Source organism: Equus caballus, chromosome 4, assembly GCF_041296265.1.
Source record: "Equus caballus isolate H_3958 breed thoroughbred chromosome 4, TB-T2T, whole genome shotgun sequence".
NCBI lineage: Eukaryota > Metazoa > Chordata > Mammalia > Perissodactyla > Equidae > Equus > Equus caballus.
The window spans coordinates 70532592-70547056 of NC_091687.1; the positions used below are offsets into that span (position 1 = coordinate 70532592).

The 14465-nt window shown below is 42.7% G+C and overlaps 1 protein-coding gene across 24 annotated transcripts in view; it reads right to left on the minus strand.

Moving 5' to 3' along the window:
• ELMO1 (engulfment and cell motility 1) overlaps positions 1–14465 on the minus strand; it is a 523453-nt gene that overhangs the window by 33753 nt on the left and 475235 nt on the right. For all 24 annotated transcript variants that reach the window (XM_023639526.2, XM_023639522.2, XM_070264858.1 and 21 more), the window contains 2 exons: positions 9060–9223; positions 1490–1602 (listed from right to left, as the gene is read on the minus strand). In XM_023639526.2, coding sequence (XP_023495294.1) covers positions 1490–1602; positions 9060–9223 — 277 coding nt within the window. The remainder of the gene's footprint in view (positions 1–1489; positions 1603–9059; positions 9224–14465) is intronic.

The following is a 14465-nucleotide window of genomic DNA, read 5'->3' on the forward strand; positions in this document are numbered from 1 at the left end:
ACTTCATCTGCCTCCAGGACTCTTGTCCTCACCACTGTGATGCACTGTCTTCTTGGAACAGCATTTGCTCTGATGATGTCCAAGGGAAGGAGTGCAAGAGGAAGGAGAGAATGAACTTGTCCTTCAACGGCTGAATGGGAGAGATGAGTTCTCTTCCTCTGCTCGTCCTAATGTGAGCCTTTCTCCGCCCCAGCTGTAACTCAGTCCTTTATTATTCTGCCCATCCTCCTCTCCTGAGGCCCAGCTTGAAGCTCACTGCCATGGCTTCACCTCCTCTGGGAACTACCTGCATTTTCATTCCTCAAGGGAGCTCTGCCTTTGGAAATTCCTTAATAGGATTTTTAACGGCAACATTTGAAGTACTTTGAATTTACTCAATATTCAGCACAAAGCTGTTAAGCTAAACGGCTAGTGTGATGGGCTCAGCACACACATGAAACGTTGTTTGTCATTAGCGAGTAGACTCTGTGTCTGAGCAGGGCAACCATCAGGTTTCAAAAATATCTGCCAGACTTTCTCCTGGGCCATAACTGATGTTCTCGGTGAAGTTACTAATGCTTACGCTTGTTCCTGGCTGTTCTCAATCTCTTCACCTATCTCCAAACCTTATATTTCAGTTTTATTTTCTGATTGTTTCTAGGACAGTATTACATGAGTACTTTGACTTTGCAATCAGCAGCATTTCAAGAGAGCAAGAAAGCAATCAAGAGGCTTTACCTCCCCGACTAAGAAACAGCTGCAAAAGCTTTCCACCTATCGGAACTAGTCTAACAGTATCCATCTTGGCTTGATATTTTGGGATTAAAATTTATAGAGACAATTCAGAAATCGGTCTAACAAGAGTTTGAAAACTAATTCTATCTCACTTGGTTCACTGTTACTTCTATCTCCAAATAAAATAATTCTGACCTGGAAGACGATCAGTACAGAGACTTGAGAAAAAGGGCCATCCATGCTGAATGCTCCAAGATCAAATCCAACAGTGGGTGCCCGCTCACCTGACAGTATAGTGAGTCATTAAAAGTAAGGGCCATAGCGCTGCTGGAGTATGAATCATTGCTCTTCTGTGACTTTGGGCAAGTTGCTCAATGCCTCAGTGCCTTAGTTTCCTTATCTGTAAAGTAGGTGTAATCACAGTAGCTACTTCACAGGGTTACCGTGAGGATGAAATGCGTTAACATAAGAAAAGTGAGAGCCTGACACATGGTAAACTCTCAATACACGTTAGCTGTTGTTGAACCACTACTAGCAGACCTGTGGCACTAACTGGCTCAGAATGACTCTTCAGTCCGAAGGGTCTTCTGGTAATTCTGGACTTTGATTCTCCCCAGGTATGCTGGGGAATCAGAACTTACCAGTACTACTATTCCTGTCCTGCGTACAACGCTGTGTGGCCTACCCTTAAACCAACACCCTTGCCCTTGTGATTTCCCATGCAGCCAACCACTGTTCACCCTAGTCAAGTGTGGAGTCGTCCCAGACACCATACCTTGCCTCCTCCGGCAGTTGAGTTTCCTAAAGCAGGTCCCTTCCACGAGGCGGTTCAGACGCTGCTGTTTGATCAGCTCCAAGATTTCTGGCTGAATCTTCTCCTTGAGTTCCCTGTGAAAGCGTAAACACGTATTCCACAGCATGCCTTGAGAACAGTGCTAGTTGAAAGGGCATTATGGGTAGATGGGGCAGGAGAGTGCAAGCTGCATCTTCTCATGAACATCCCAATATCTCCCAAGGTTGTGCTTTAGAGAACCATTTACTAAGCATCAGTGGACAAGGTTATCTGTTATAATAACGGTATAGATTCTCTCACATTTACAGAATACCCACAAAAGCACCAGCCCCTTCAGTGATGTTTTTCTAGACCAAAGTGTCTTGAGAAATTTCTTCTCTTGTTTTACAAAGCCACAGATATAAATTTATGCAAAATTCACTCAGCTTTGCAGAGGCAGCAAGTCTTTGGTCACATTTTCCTCTCTATAGCAGGTAAACTCCTAGATTGCATTTGTGATCTGACCAAAGAGGAATACTGGCCAACCACACAATTACTATTCCACAGCAAACACTGTACTCTGGGCAAACCACAGGACCACATTCTGCTTTTGAATCTATCACTTACAAATGGGAACAACGCATCATCCCAGATGCTAGCCCACAGAGACTGGGATAATGATGGGATAAATTAAGGATTATTTGCATCTTGTCTCAGGCTAATATAGTGTAATTTAGTTTTAGATGCACTGTGCTGTAAAGATATTACGACAGAGTGCAATGGTTTTTAAATCTTTTTTTTTTAAGAGCAGAGATTTTTTCTCATGTGAAATTTTATGTAGCCCCCTAGCATTTGAGTTTAGTAAAGTAAAAGTTGTTCTAGTTGAAGCTGGACAGGTAGATCCAGAGCCCAGCCCTCCAAGCAGTGTTGAAAATATTGATTATAACATAGATCTCGAACTCCGAAGACCAGGGGTTCAGTGTAGGCGCTGCCCATGACTGGCACTTCCTGTAGCTCATCTAATCTCAGTTTCCTCATCTGTAGAATGGAATAAGAATCTTTCCTGGGGAACTGCTGTGACTCCCACAGGAGACAGTGTGAGTGCAAGTGCTCTCTAAGCATTGGACTGGAATGCAAGTTATTACTGAATTTGCTTTGATAATATTCTCTCCTTTCCTTAGGCTAAACACTACATATGCCCATGTTCCACTGTAGTCAAAGCTCACACATTATCGGCTTCAACCTTGACTCTGGACTTGCTCCAGGCTGCTTGCAGTCATGGTGCCCTGTTCTCAGGTGGGGAAAGCACTAATGCTTGGTAAGTATCTGCTGGGTAGCGTATTATGCAATTTTAGCTCAGTTAACATCCCCTCCCCGTCTACCCCACAAAACCCCCAACTTTTGAGAACATCATCATTCCATCTTACAGGTGGGGAAACAGCACACAAAGATTAAGTGTAGAATAGGGATACAAACTCAAGTCTTCCTCGTGCAAACTGCTTCTATTTATGCATGAGGAAAGTAAAAAAGTTACATAAAAGGGTCTGGCCATCTAACAGGGTATTCTAGTACTTCATTAATACATATTTTAGACTTAAATGGCCTCAAATCTCCTGTCATTTGATACTGTTTCAACTGAACATTTATAAAGCATAATATGGAGAGTCAGCTCTAATAAGACAGCTTGGTACATTTGTAAAGGTTTTCCTCTGCAGGTCTCACAGGGCCCCATCTCAGGCTTTCAGATCACTAAAACTATTTATTATCAGCGTTCAGCTTTTGTAAATGGACTCAGTAAATTGCAGCTTTGATGAACTCTGCTCTGAATGGAGAAGAAGGTAGGAAATTGCCAGGGCAGTCGAACACCACAATAAATCACTGCTCCTGACTTCCAAGTCAGGGCAACAGGGAAGAGAGGAAGATGACACTGAAGGATGGAGAAATCATGGGAGAAAGAGTTTGAGCATTTCATCAATTCTTAGGTTTTAGATATATCTTTAAATAATAGTTACTAGGCTAGAGATGAGTTACTAAAATGGAGATGAAGATGCAGAGATGAGGATGAAAAGGAGGAAATAACTGAAAGTACTTCCGAGTAATTTTAATTGATGATTTATGACTTTTCAGTGTAAGACCCAAATGTGCTCTACATGACTCATTCCATTATGGAACCAACTTCCGGGGACAGACTACCAGAATAAGAGAATATGCTCCTGCAAGTATTACCCTTTTCTTGTTATGAACCCCAAAGGATTCCAAAATATGACTGAGCACTGAGGGAAATAGGACAGCTTTGCTTTCATCTATGCGATTTCCTCTTCTTTCCCTGCAAATGGACTCAGTAGCTATAAAATTTACTCATATTAGGAAAGTACATGTAATCCCTACATGGTGTTTCTGCAGATGAAATCTTCATGTTAACTTCAGGTTAATCTGGGTAAAAACACCATGGGCTGGAATTGGGTTTTGAAATTCTCAGCTTGGGGTCAATGAGGCCAAGGTCACAGGTTCACTGGCTTTCTTTTTTTTCAGGGGAAGATTCGCCCTAAGCTAACATCTGTTGCCAGTCTTCCTTCTTTTTTCTTCCTTCCCCCAACCCCCACAAAGCCCCAGTACATAGTTGTGTATAGTTGTAAGTTCTTCTGGTTCTTCTGTGTGAGCTGCCACCACAGCACGGCTACTGACAGACGAGTGGTGTGGTTGCACACCTGGCAACTGAACCCGGGCCACCAAAGTAGAGTGTGCCAAACTTTAACTGCTAGGCCATCAGGGCAGCTCTCGCTGGTTTTATTTTGATAAATACTCCTCTAATTCTGTCTAAAGGCCTTGTAAATAACTAAAAGGAGGAAGGTTAAAAGGAGGTAAGGCAAATGAGTATGTGAAGAGCAATTTAAAGTCTAGCACCATTTCCAGAAGACAATTCCAAGTCTGGGCCCCATGAGGCCAGTGCCATACACAGAAGACAGACAGCACCATTAGACTGGTGAGATCCCTTTCTGGATCTAGGGTCTGCCCTACTGAACTGTTACCCCATGTTCATCTAGAACAGAGGTCGGCAAACTTTTTCTGTAAAAGGCCAGATAGTAAATATTTCAGGCTTTGTGGGCCATATGCTGTCTGTTACAACCACTCGACTCTGCCATGGCAGAGCAAAAGCAGTTGACAGTCTGTCAACAAATGAGCTTGGCTGTGTTCCAATAAAACTCTATTTATAATAACAGATAGTGGGTCAGATTTGGCTCAGGAGCTACAGTTTGCCCACCCTTGATCTAAAAGGGCCCTGTGGAGAGTTTGGGCTGAGTCTCAGTTACATAGAAATTGATCTGTTTCTGTCTCAACACTGAGGGGACTCCAAGCTCAGTCTTGCACCTCTTCTGTTCTTTATCCTAGACTTACGGCTGTAAATACTAAATTTATGCTGACAACTCCCAACTTCATATTTCCAACCTAGTCATCTTCGCCAAACTCTGAACTCATCAATCCAACTGCCAACTTGGATGTCTCACAGACACCTCAAACTTGACATGGCTAAAACTTAACTCCTGACCCCCTTGTCCGTGCCTGCTCCACTCACTCTGTCCTTTAGTTGTTCAGGCTCCAAACCTTAAGCTCATCCTTGACTCCTCTCTTTCTCTTACACTCCACATCTAATCAATCAGGCAATACCGTTGTTTCTTATCTTCAAAATCTATCCAATCTATTGTAGAGAATAATCACTTCTCATCACCTCTTGCTTGGTTTACTGAAATAAATTCCTCACTGATCTCCCTCCTTCCAAACTTGCCTCCTTGGAGTCTATTCCCAGCAGGGCAGCAATAGGGATCATTTAAAAACCCAAGTAAGAGCACATCAGTCTTTTGCTCAAAACTCTCCAATGACCTCCTAACAAGGCCTTACATAATCAGGCTCCTGGCCACCTTTCTGGCCTCATCTCCTATTGTTCTCTCTGTTGCTTATTCTGCTCCAGCCACACTGGCCTCCTTGTTATTCATTGAGCACTCAGACCTGCACCTACCTCAGGGCCTTTGCACTGGTCATTTTCTCTGCTGGAATACCCTTCATCAAAATATACACATAACCTGCTCTCTTAGTCCCTTATACATCTTTACTCAAATGTCACTTTCCCATCTAGAGGGATTTACTCTAACCACTTTATTTAAAGCTGCAAACTCTCCATTTCCCCTATCCTCTTTATCTTTCCATTGCCTGTATCCTCTTTTAAGATGCTACAGTCTTATTTACCATGTTTACTGTCTGTTTCTCCCCACTAAAATATAATCACTATGGGGCGAGAACTGTGTCTGTTCTCTTCACTGCTAAGTCACCAACACATAGACCAGCACCTGGCATGTGGCAGGCACTTGATAAGTATTTGTCAAGGGCGTTGAACACTGATAATTGTGTAACCAGCAGACTGTCCTACCAGCACTGGCTACGAGAGCCTCGAGCAGAGCTTGTGGCCAATCTCTAGTAAAGATGCAGATTTGCAGGATGGGCATTAGCCTTATTTCTGGCTCTCTTTGTTTTTACTTTTTCTTTCTCACTTACTGTTACAGTACTTTCTGAGATAAGGCAAGGCATATATAAATACATTCACAGTGTCAGTTTTACCATTTACATATTAACAGTCTGACAACTTGTTAAATTCTGGTTATTGGCTAATAATGAGCAACCATCTCTCTGAGTGGATATTATGGGCCAGGCATATGCTTAAGGACTTTTCATGCCCTACTTTGTTGAATCCTCACAACCACCCAACGATGCCGACACTTTCATCATCTTCATTTTTAGACTTGAGAAAAACAGGCTTAGAATGGGCTATAAAACTTGCCTAAAGAGCCACATTTGTAAGTGATGGCCTTGGAATCTGATCCTGCATCTGTTAGCTCCCCAGGTCTGGGGTTTTATTAGTCTGCTTCACTGGTCTTTGTCCTTGCATCTCCCCTTCCCCCAAGTATGGTGTTAAATGACCCATTTTTGGACTATTCAAGCTTTTTATATCCATTAAGTTGGATTAATTGTGTGGATGGACTTATCTTCCCTGTTAAGGCATGCTAAGTAGAAAATAACAAATACCTCCTCTCTGAAATAATTAGTCAAGACCTAAGAAAACAGAGCTTCTTCAACTGATGAATATATATTCCCTCAAAACATTGGCTCACATGGAGTTTGCATTTTTCTTCTCAGGAAATATAAACATTTTACAAAAAATGGGACACATGCCTCAAGGGGTCTTCGTGTCCCTGAGGTTTGCCACTGTGCTGGGTGCAGCATGTGCAGAGGCAGCCAGGCAGGCGAGGGAAGAGCACTACGGGGCTCAGGTTGAGAGGCAGGGGACCATGGCCAGCGGGGTTCTGCACTAATGCTCAGGCCCCAGCCAAGCTGTTGTCCCAGTCTGCAAAATGACAGCCTTGAACTGAATGACCTTAAGGGTGCTTTGCAGCTCTAAAGTTCTAATATCCTAACTCCCCAGCTTGGGTTAGATGTGTGTTCTTTGTGCTCTCATGACAACCCACCTACCTGTGCTTCCTCCAAACCAAGCACTGAGCACAGTCCCTGGTAATCCCTCGAACGCCAGCTTTAAAGCCTGGGACAGTAAAGGCAACTGTCTCTGGTTCTCTGTCTGTCCTCAGCACCTTGGGCAAGCCTTCACAGGTAGGAGTCACTCAACACATACTTGTTAAATGAATGAAAATAATCAAATATGGTCTGTCCCTTTCTTCTGTTGACTTGGGTTCAAACTGTGAGACATTTTGGCAGCATTTAGACTTCATCCAACCTCACAATGAGTTCCTGTCTAGTAGATCATTCTAACAGACAAAAAAATGACTGGAGAAGACGCTGGAAGCTGGTTCCTGTCTGTCTGTTTCAGGGGCTGGGATAATGATCAGGCTGGTTCATGGCCTTCCCACTTAAATGCTATAGCTTCTGACATGTCTTTATGACTTTACTGCAAGTATTCCAAGAACTCTAGGGGGCCACCGTGCTTTTCAATCCCGTGGCTGAGTGACGATGGCAGATTACATACACACAGGAGATTTCCTTCATATTTGCACTGCTTCTCCTTACATAATAAATGTAAAGATAGGAGCTTCTTGTACTAAAGGGAAAAGAAACTTCAGAATGTCACAGGCAGAGGCTTGGGAAGTAAAGATATGAAGCCAAAGCAAGAGCAAAGTGTTCACACTTGACATGCAGTTAACATTCTTACTTGGAACAAAGTCATGGTCAAACATTAATTTAGAATCACTTGGCCTTAACTCAAGTGGTTCCTCTAAAGGTGCTTCTTAACGTTGAAAATGAACACAAAGTAGATGTTATAGTTTGGCTACTGTCTATTCAGACCTGTGCACTGTTTTTAACTTCATCTTAGTCTTGCATCTGGCAGAGGAGCTCTGGCAGGGTGGACGAAGCATTAGCTGAGGGATCAGAGGGCTAGAGTTGAAGTCCTGGCTCCTCCGCTTGCTAAGGAGGTCCTCACCTCTCTAGACTATACCCTGGTCCTTGAATGGGAATAAGACCCGCCTATCTCACATGGATGTGAGGAAATGAAATAGCAGGAGGGGGTGCTTCGCAAATTGCCAAGCATTAACAACGTCAAATACATAAGAACAAAGAACGGAAAGAGGGGCAGAAATAAAAAAAATCAGAAACGGAGAGAGAGAGGTTTCAGACGGGCTTCGTAAGGACACTTAGGTTGTAAGTTGGCTTCACATGAAAGTTCAGAAGAAGCTGTGTCCAGTCTTCTGCGTGAAGAATGCGAACACATGTCAAACACTTTACTTACCCCCACCCTTTTCCCTATTTCCTTCTTTATAAATTATAAGAATAACAAAACTGACCTTGTTCTTAGAAAAGGGCAAGGGAAATTAATAGGCCAGTTTTAAGAAAAGATGAAGTAAACAAAACAGGCCTTGTGTTCAAGGTTCAGAACATCTTAAAAATGGAGATACGCGAAATTACACCACTGTTGCATGTGATATTTGACGCAAAGTCCTATAAAAATGGAGGCCTGCTGCCTTTCAACTTTAGGCCTATATGTCAATAGTCACAAGAGTGGTACAAGACACTCTGAAGCGAAGCAGAGCCAAAGGGCGGGGGGAGGTGGCGCTCTCTCTCCCTCACAAGCTCTCCCTCCCTCCCACTCACACTACTTGAGTGTTCATGTTCCTTAAATTATTGGTGGACCTCACTGTGGCTGTGTCAGAGCATCTTGCTACTCAAAGGCATCTATAAAGGATATAGCTTCAAAGACAAAAAAAAATTTGTCACAAGTGTTAGAAAAGGTCCCAAACTCTTTAGCTACAAATCTTTAGAGGACTCATCAATAACTGGGCCACTCCCTGGTTTAGAGTCTTCTGCCAGCATCTGTCCCCATTTCCCACTCAGCCCAGCCCTGCTCAGCCTTCCTTAAGGAGCTGCTGAGACTTCAAAAACTGAACTGAGATCTTGTGAATGTCTTTTGTTGGCCTTCTGTAAAGAGCTCACAACACGGCCCAGCTGTGTGACAGGCTTTCACTCCAGAAATGGTGGGTCAGAGCCTTTGAGGAAACGGAGGTCAGGGCTAACTTACAAAATCGGGCGGGACTGGAAATCTTCCTGGTTCATCCTCTCAGACTGGCGGATTTTCAGGATCTCAGTGTAGCTCAGGTTCTGCAGTTTGCTCTTGAACTGGTCCAGGGAGCTAGGCTTGGTTGTAAGAGCTCTCATAACCTGCTCCTTCACCACCTGCATTACCTGTAGATTAAAGGAAGACCATAATTTTCCTGGGGGTTGACTTTGCCCATCCTGAAAAGTCTCTCAGAGTTAACGGCTCCCTACCTCCCTGATTCCCTTTGCTTGCCCTCTCAGCCCAAATCTTGAGCGTTCTTTTCCAAAGAGTAAACTCCCATTACGTACACCTTCCATTTTCTCTTCTACCATTGGAACCACAAGGAGGGAGATGGATTGACTAACTTCGAATTGGGGGGCGGGGAGGCTTGGGGTGGGAGGAGTGCTCCATTTGCTCCATATATTATACGACTGCTGCTGAAACAACACTGTAAACAATGCAAATTCGAGAACAAAAGAAGTCCAAGCAACAGCTAGAAGTCTGCATAATCATTATTTTTTCCAGGAGAAAATCGCTGAGACACAATTAACTGTGGAAGTTTGGTTGGAATCAGTTCAAATAAATGTGAAATGATACCCAGACCCACCGCTTCCAGAATGGTTTCCCCATGTAGTTAAGGCCTGAGTGTTCATACAAATGATGCATTTGGAAATGTCCATGTGGTATTGCCTCTTTGAGCCAGGCACTAAAAAAGAGGTCTATTAAATTAGAACAGCCGTATCCCACTGGAAGCCTCAAGAAAAAAGAATATGGTAATGTGCTGCCTCAGGACAGGTCCAGCCCACAAGGAGGCAATTAACTATTGCCTTTATTAATGTGGATTCATCTTCATCAGAACACATAAAGCAGGAAAAGATCAGAAAACACAGAGGCATCCAAGAGACTTGCAGTAATCTTGGGGCTTCTTTTTTCATCCTCCACTACAGATGAGAACAACAATTATTACCACTGATAAGGTATCTACCATGTGCCAGATACTACGGTAGGCATTTTATATATGTTCTCTCTCTTAACCCACTTAATCTATGAGGTAGAAATTATCGCTATTTCATTAACATACGAAGAAATTGAGGCTTTGAAAGCTTAAATGACTAGTTCAAAATCATTGGTAGGTAGCTGAGGTTGGGCTTTGGTAGGTGGCTGAGCTGGGCTTTGAACCTAGGATTGTACACACACTACTATACCGCCATCCAGGCCACCATCTTGGTGTTGCTTAGTAACTTAAAAATAAGAGAAAATCACAAATGCACCTCAACTATATGCTAGATTCTGTGCCAGGCCCTTGGCTGTTCATCACCCCACTTAATCTTCCCTCCAATATAATAGAGTAGGTGTTATTACCACTATTTTAAAGATAAGGAAATTGAGACTGAGAAGGACTGGGGACTTATTTAAGGTCACACATATCTAGCTAAATTCTAAGATACCAAGTAGCCCAGGATGGTGGAGACAGCATACACTAGATGTTGAATAGCCCTGGGGTACTGCTTACCCTTTACCACTATAAATATGATCCCAATGTACACCTCACGGCTTCTAATCAGTTGTTTGTTCAATAATTCATACATGGCAGGTACTAAGTAACTGCTCACTGACTAGTCCCAACAAAATTCCATTTTCATGAAATGTTATTGTAATAGAAGCAACAATTTTACACTATGGAAAAAACTGTGGCAAACCAGAACTTCCAAATCTGCCTGACTGCTAGGTGATGGGAAAATCTCACTGCCTCAGGAAATATTAGGCAGCTGAATTATCTTCCAAACACTTGATAGCTCCTTGCACTTGCTGAGCTTTGTTTAATGCTGCTGCCCCTCTCTGATGGTGCAGGTTGCTAAGCAATCTGCTCATCTTTCTCTAAGTGTACCTCTCTCCTAGAGCTGTCCTATCCACATAAGGACCTGTCTAGTGATCGGTAGGGGTCTAGAGGCCATTGGGAGGCAGAACAAGAAAGCAAATCCTCCTTGGCAGCAAAATTAAACTGGCCTCAGGAAGACCAGAGTGGTGCCCATCAGGCCTAAAGGGAACTCACAGTCCCATGAGTCCCCTAACTCAGGGATGCCAGGTGTCCTCACTCTTTAGTCATCTGCAGACCCACTGCTTTCTGTGCCTCCATGCTCCGAGGGATCCCATGTCAACCATATTTTCTCTCAGCCAACTGAAAGTGGCTGAACTGAAGGTGAGATGAGTCATAGGTGGCTGGAAGAAAGACAAACCTATTTTTAAGTGATATCAACCCTCATTTTTCCTTTATTCTTCTGACTTTTATGACTCCACGTCCAGAGTAAGAATATCTTCTACTGGGTAACATATTTGCATTTTTGTAGGAGCTTTCTGGGAGATAATATCTCAGCACAGACAAAGAATCTAATGGCAGGTATCTCAGGAATCTATAGAAGAAAACTTGGAGGATGACAGATTTACATCATTCACGCATGGATCTGCTTTATCCAGTAGGCACCACTGTCTTCAGAGGACATGTGTGCCATGCCTGCTCTGTGAAGAAGTGGTTGCTGGTGACAGCAGTCGTATAAAGGCACAAAGGCAACTGTCCTCCAGAAGTCTGACTCATGGAAGTTTCTGGGGCCATGGCTGGTTGATCCCTACAGTCCAGCACAACTGGTTATTAGCTTACCATAAATCAGACTGTATTGATAGAAATTATTAAGAAAAATTTGCTTGAGAATCATTATTTGTAAAGTAAACACAACAAACATTATTGAGTATTTACCACATGTCTATACTGGGTGAAGCACTAGGAATTCAAAGATGAATAAAGTATGGCCCCTGCCTTCTGTGAAGTAATGGTTTAATAAGAGAGCTAGACATGGGCAAAGATCATTACAATAGAAGTGTAGACGTGACAGAGAAGATGGACTGATGGACTTTTTTGGCACGTGGGGAGGCATTTCAGAGAAGAAGACATCATATAGGTTTTGCAAGAGGAACAGGTGTTCAATGGTGTGGAAATAGATGAATAATCTGGACACTATCACACATTAGCCACTTTGAATCTGGGCTGCATCTGAATTGGAACCAGTTACATAAGCATCGTTTCATGTCCCCAGTATAACGGCATAAAAAAATAAAATTCCAGTTGACCTTCCACTTGATCTGCTTCTTTTTTCACTCAGGCAAAATGCTAAATTTGGGATGCTTGACAAATTTTGAAATTGTGACCATCTTATATCACGTGGTATCAATGGTGGTTAAATTTGGTCAAGGCTGAATTACAATGCTTTGCTGTTTCATGTGAGGGGCACCACAGGAGCTGCCTTGTTCCCCATTTAGAGAAACTCAGAGTTGAGCCAAGGAGATAATTATCACCTCCCAATGTTATTTGACCTTCTGGTGGGAGGTAGGACATGTAAGAGAGACAAAGATACAGTGATTAGAATGCTAAAAATGAAGAAGAGATTTTTAAATAGAATCTAAGTTAAAGCTGGGAGAGTTTTAGAGATGTCTCTATTTCCCTCATTTTATGGATGAAGAAACAGAAGCTCAGAGGGCCAGATGATTCCTCTACTTCATATGTTTCTTAAGGGGCTGTCACAGAGATGACAGTCACAAGACCACATCTGACTAGACACAACGATCACAATAGGAAGTGGGCATGTGACCTAAACTGACCAATCAGCATCTTCCCCCAGACTTTTCTCACTTGACTTGAGGCAGAGCTGACATATGCTCTTTCCCCCTCAAATTGAGAACTTTAAGACTATCCCATCCCTTAATATGCAGGAGAGTGGAAGATAATGAGACTGATGCCAATACAATCAGAAAGAAAAAAGACAGACGTGTGTGTGTATGAGAGAGTGTTAATGGTTAAGCCATAAAGTCAGTCCAATCCTGAGATTTGGTGGTTCGGTTACATGGATCTTTTTTTTCCTTAAGGTAGTTTGAATGGAATTCTTGTCACTTGCAACCAAAGACCCCCAAAAATATATACAATGAAGTCAAAGAGGAGTCCCAGTTTGTGGGGCCAAGGTTGCCTGGATTGGGTAGATGTAGGACAAGAAAGCTGTATAGAAACAACGAAGCTCCTTCAACAAGAAATAACTTTAAAAATCATCTTCATTTATATGCTCATAGTTGTACCTTTGCATGGAAATAATAATAATCCTTTACGTAATATGGGAAATGCTTCAGCTCCTACTTATATCTTACACTAAAAATCCACTCAGAGTTTCATTCCTCTAGCTTAAGACTGATCCCTAATAGATGTAAGAATCCATCAGTGGAATAATCCTTAAATTCCCAGCAATCACTTATACTTCAGTTTGAAGAAAATACAGACCAATTCCTAAGAGTAGGTTGATGGGATAAGGGGGAAGAGGCCAAGAGAGCACCTGGCCTTAAGGAAAGGGATGCAAGTGGTGGGTACACAGCACTGAACAGAGGTTGGTGGAGCCAAAGACTGGCTTCACCTTTTCACTTCACAGTTTTGCTTGGCACTGGCCCCAGGAAGTTCTATAGTCAGTCTGTGTGCCAAGGAAAATGACCCCAGTGAAAGATGTCATTGATTTTTTAAGAAGACAAAATACTTAATAAATCAAATACTCTTCTATTCCTTTGCAAAGTAGCTTCTACAAGAGCTACAATTAATGGTGTTAAGACTCTGTTAATACTCTACATGTGCAGTTTAAATCAGGATACTCAACCACCATCCTTAACTCTGTCCTCTGGAAAATATCAGACCTTTTATCATTCTTTGAAAATCCCACAAATGGTGTTGCAGAGGCATCAGCAAATCAATGGACTCAAAACTTCTTAATTACAGCATATGCTTTGCCACAGACATCAAAGAAAACATGTTGTTAGAGTCTGCACTCACTGTTGATATTGACTGATTATTTAATCAAGATCTGAACTGTGCCTGTGGTGTATTTCTGGAGTTCTTAGTACATGTTCTCTTTAATAATGTCACATGTCACAAAAGAACTGGGAGTCTCACAAGATACTTTTACTTCAAATGGAGAAAACCTTTTGGCTCCTTATAAGACTGGCTTAAAGGTGTCACTGCTGAGGATCTCTGAATAGAATCAAGCATGCTGGTTGTCTGTGCTCCTGGTTTCCTTGTTGTTAATTGAAATGTGCTCCTGTATTTTATCCCAAGATCTACTGAGCCTTGGTGTGCTCCTAGTCTAATCACCTCTTTGACCCAGCCTTTATACCCACAACCTTTATCCGGCATCATTCATCTACTCATTCAGCAACTGGTTTTCAAGCACCCACAGTATGTGAGGCACTGTGAGTGAGACATTTGAGGCCTTGTGCTGAAGGAGCTCCTGGTCTGGGAAAGTGGGTAAGACACATGTGTACCCTTGCCTCCCCCAAGGGGGGAAGTGATGTCACAGTGGACAAGGG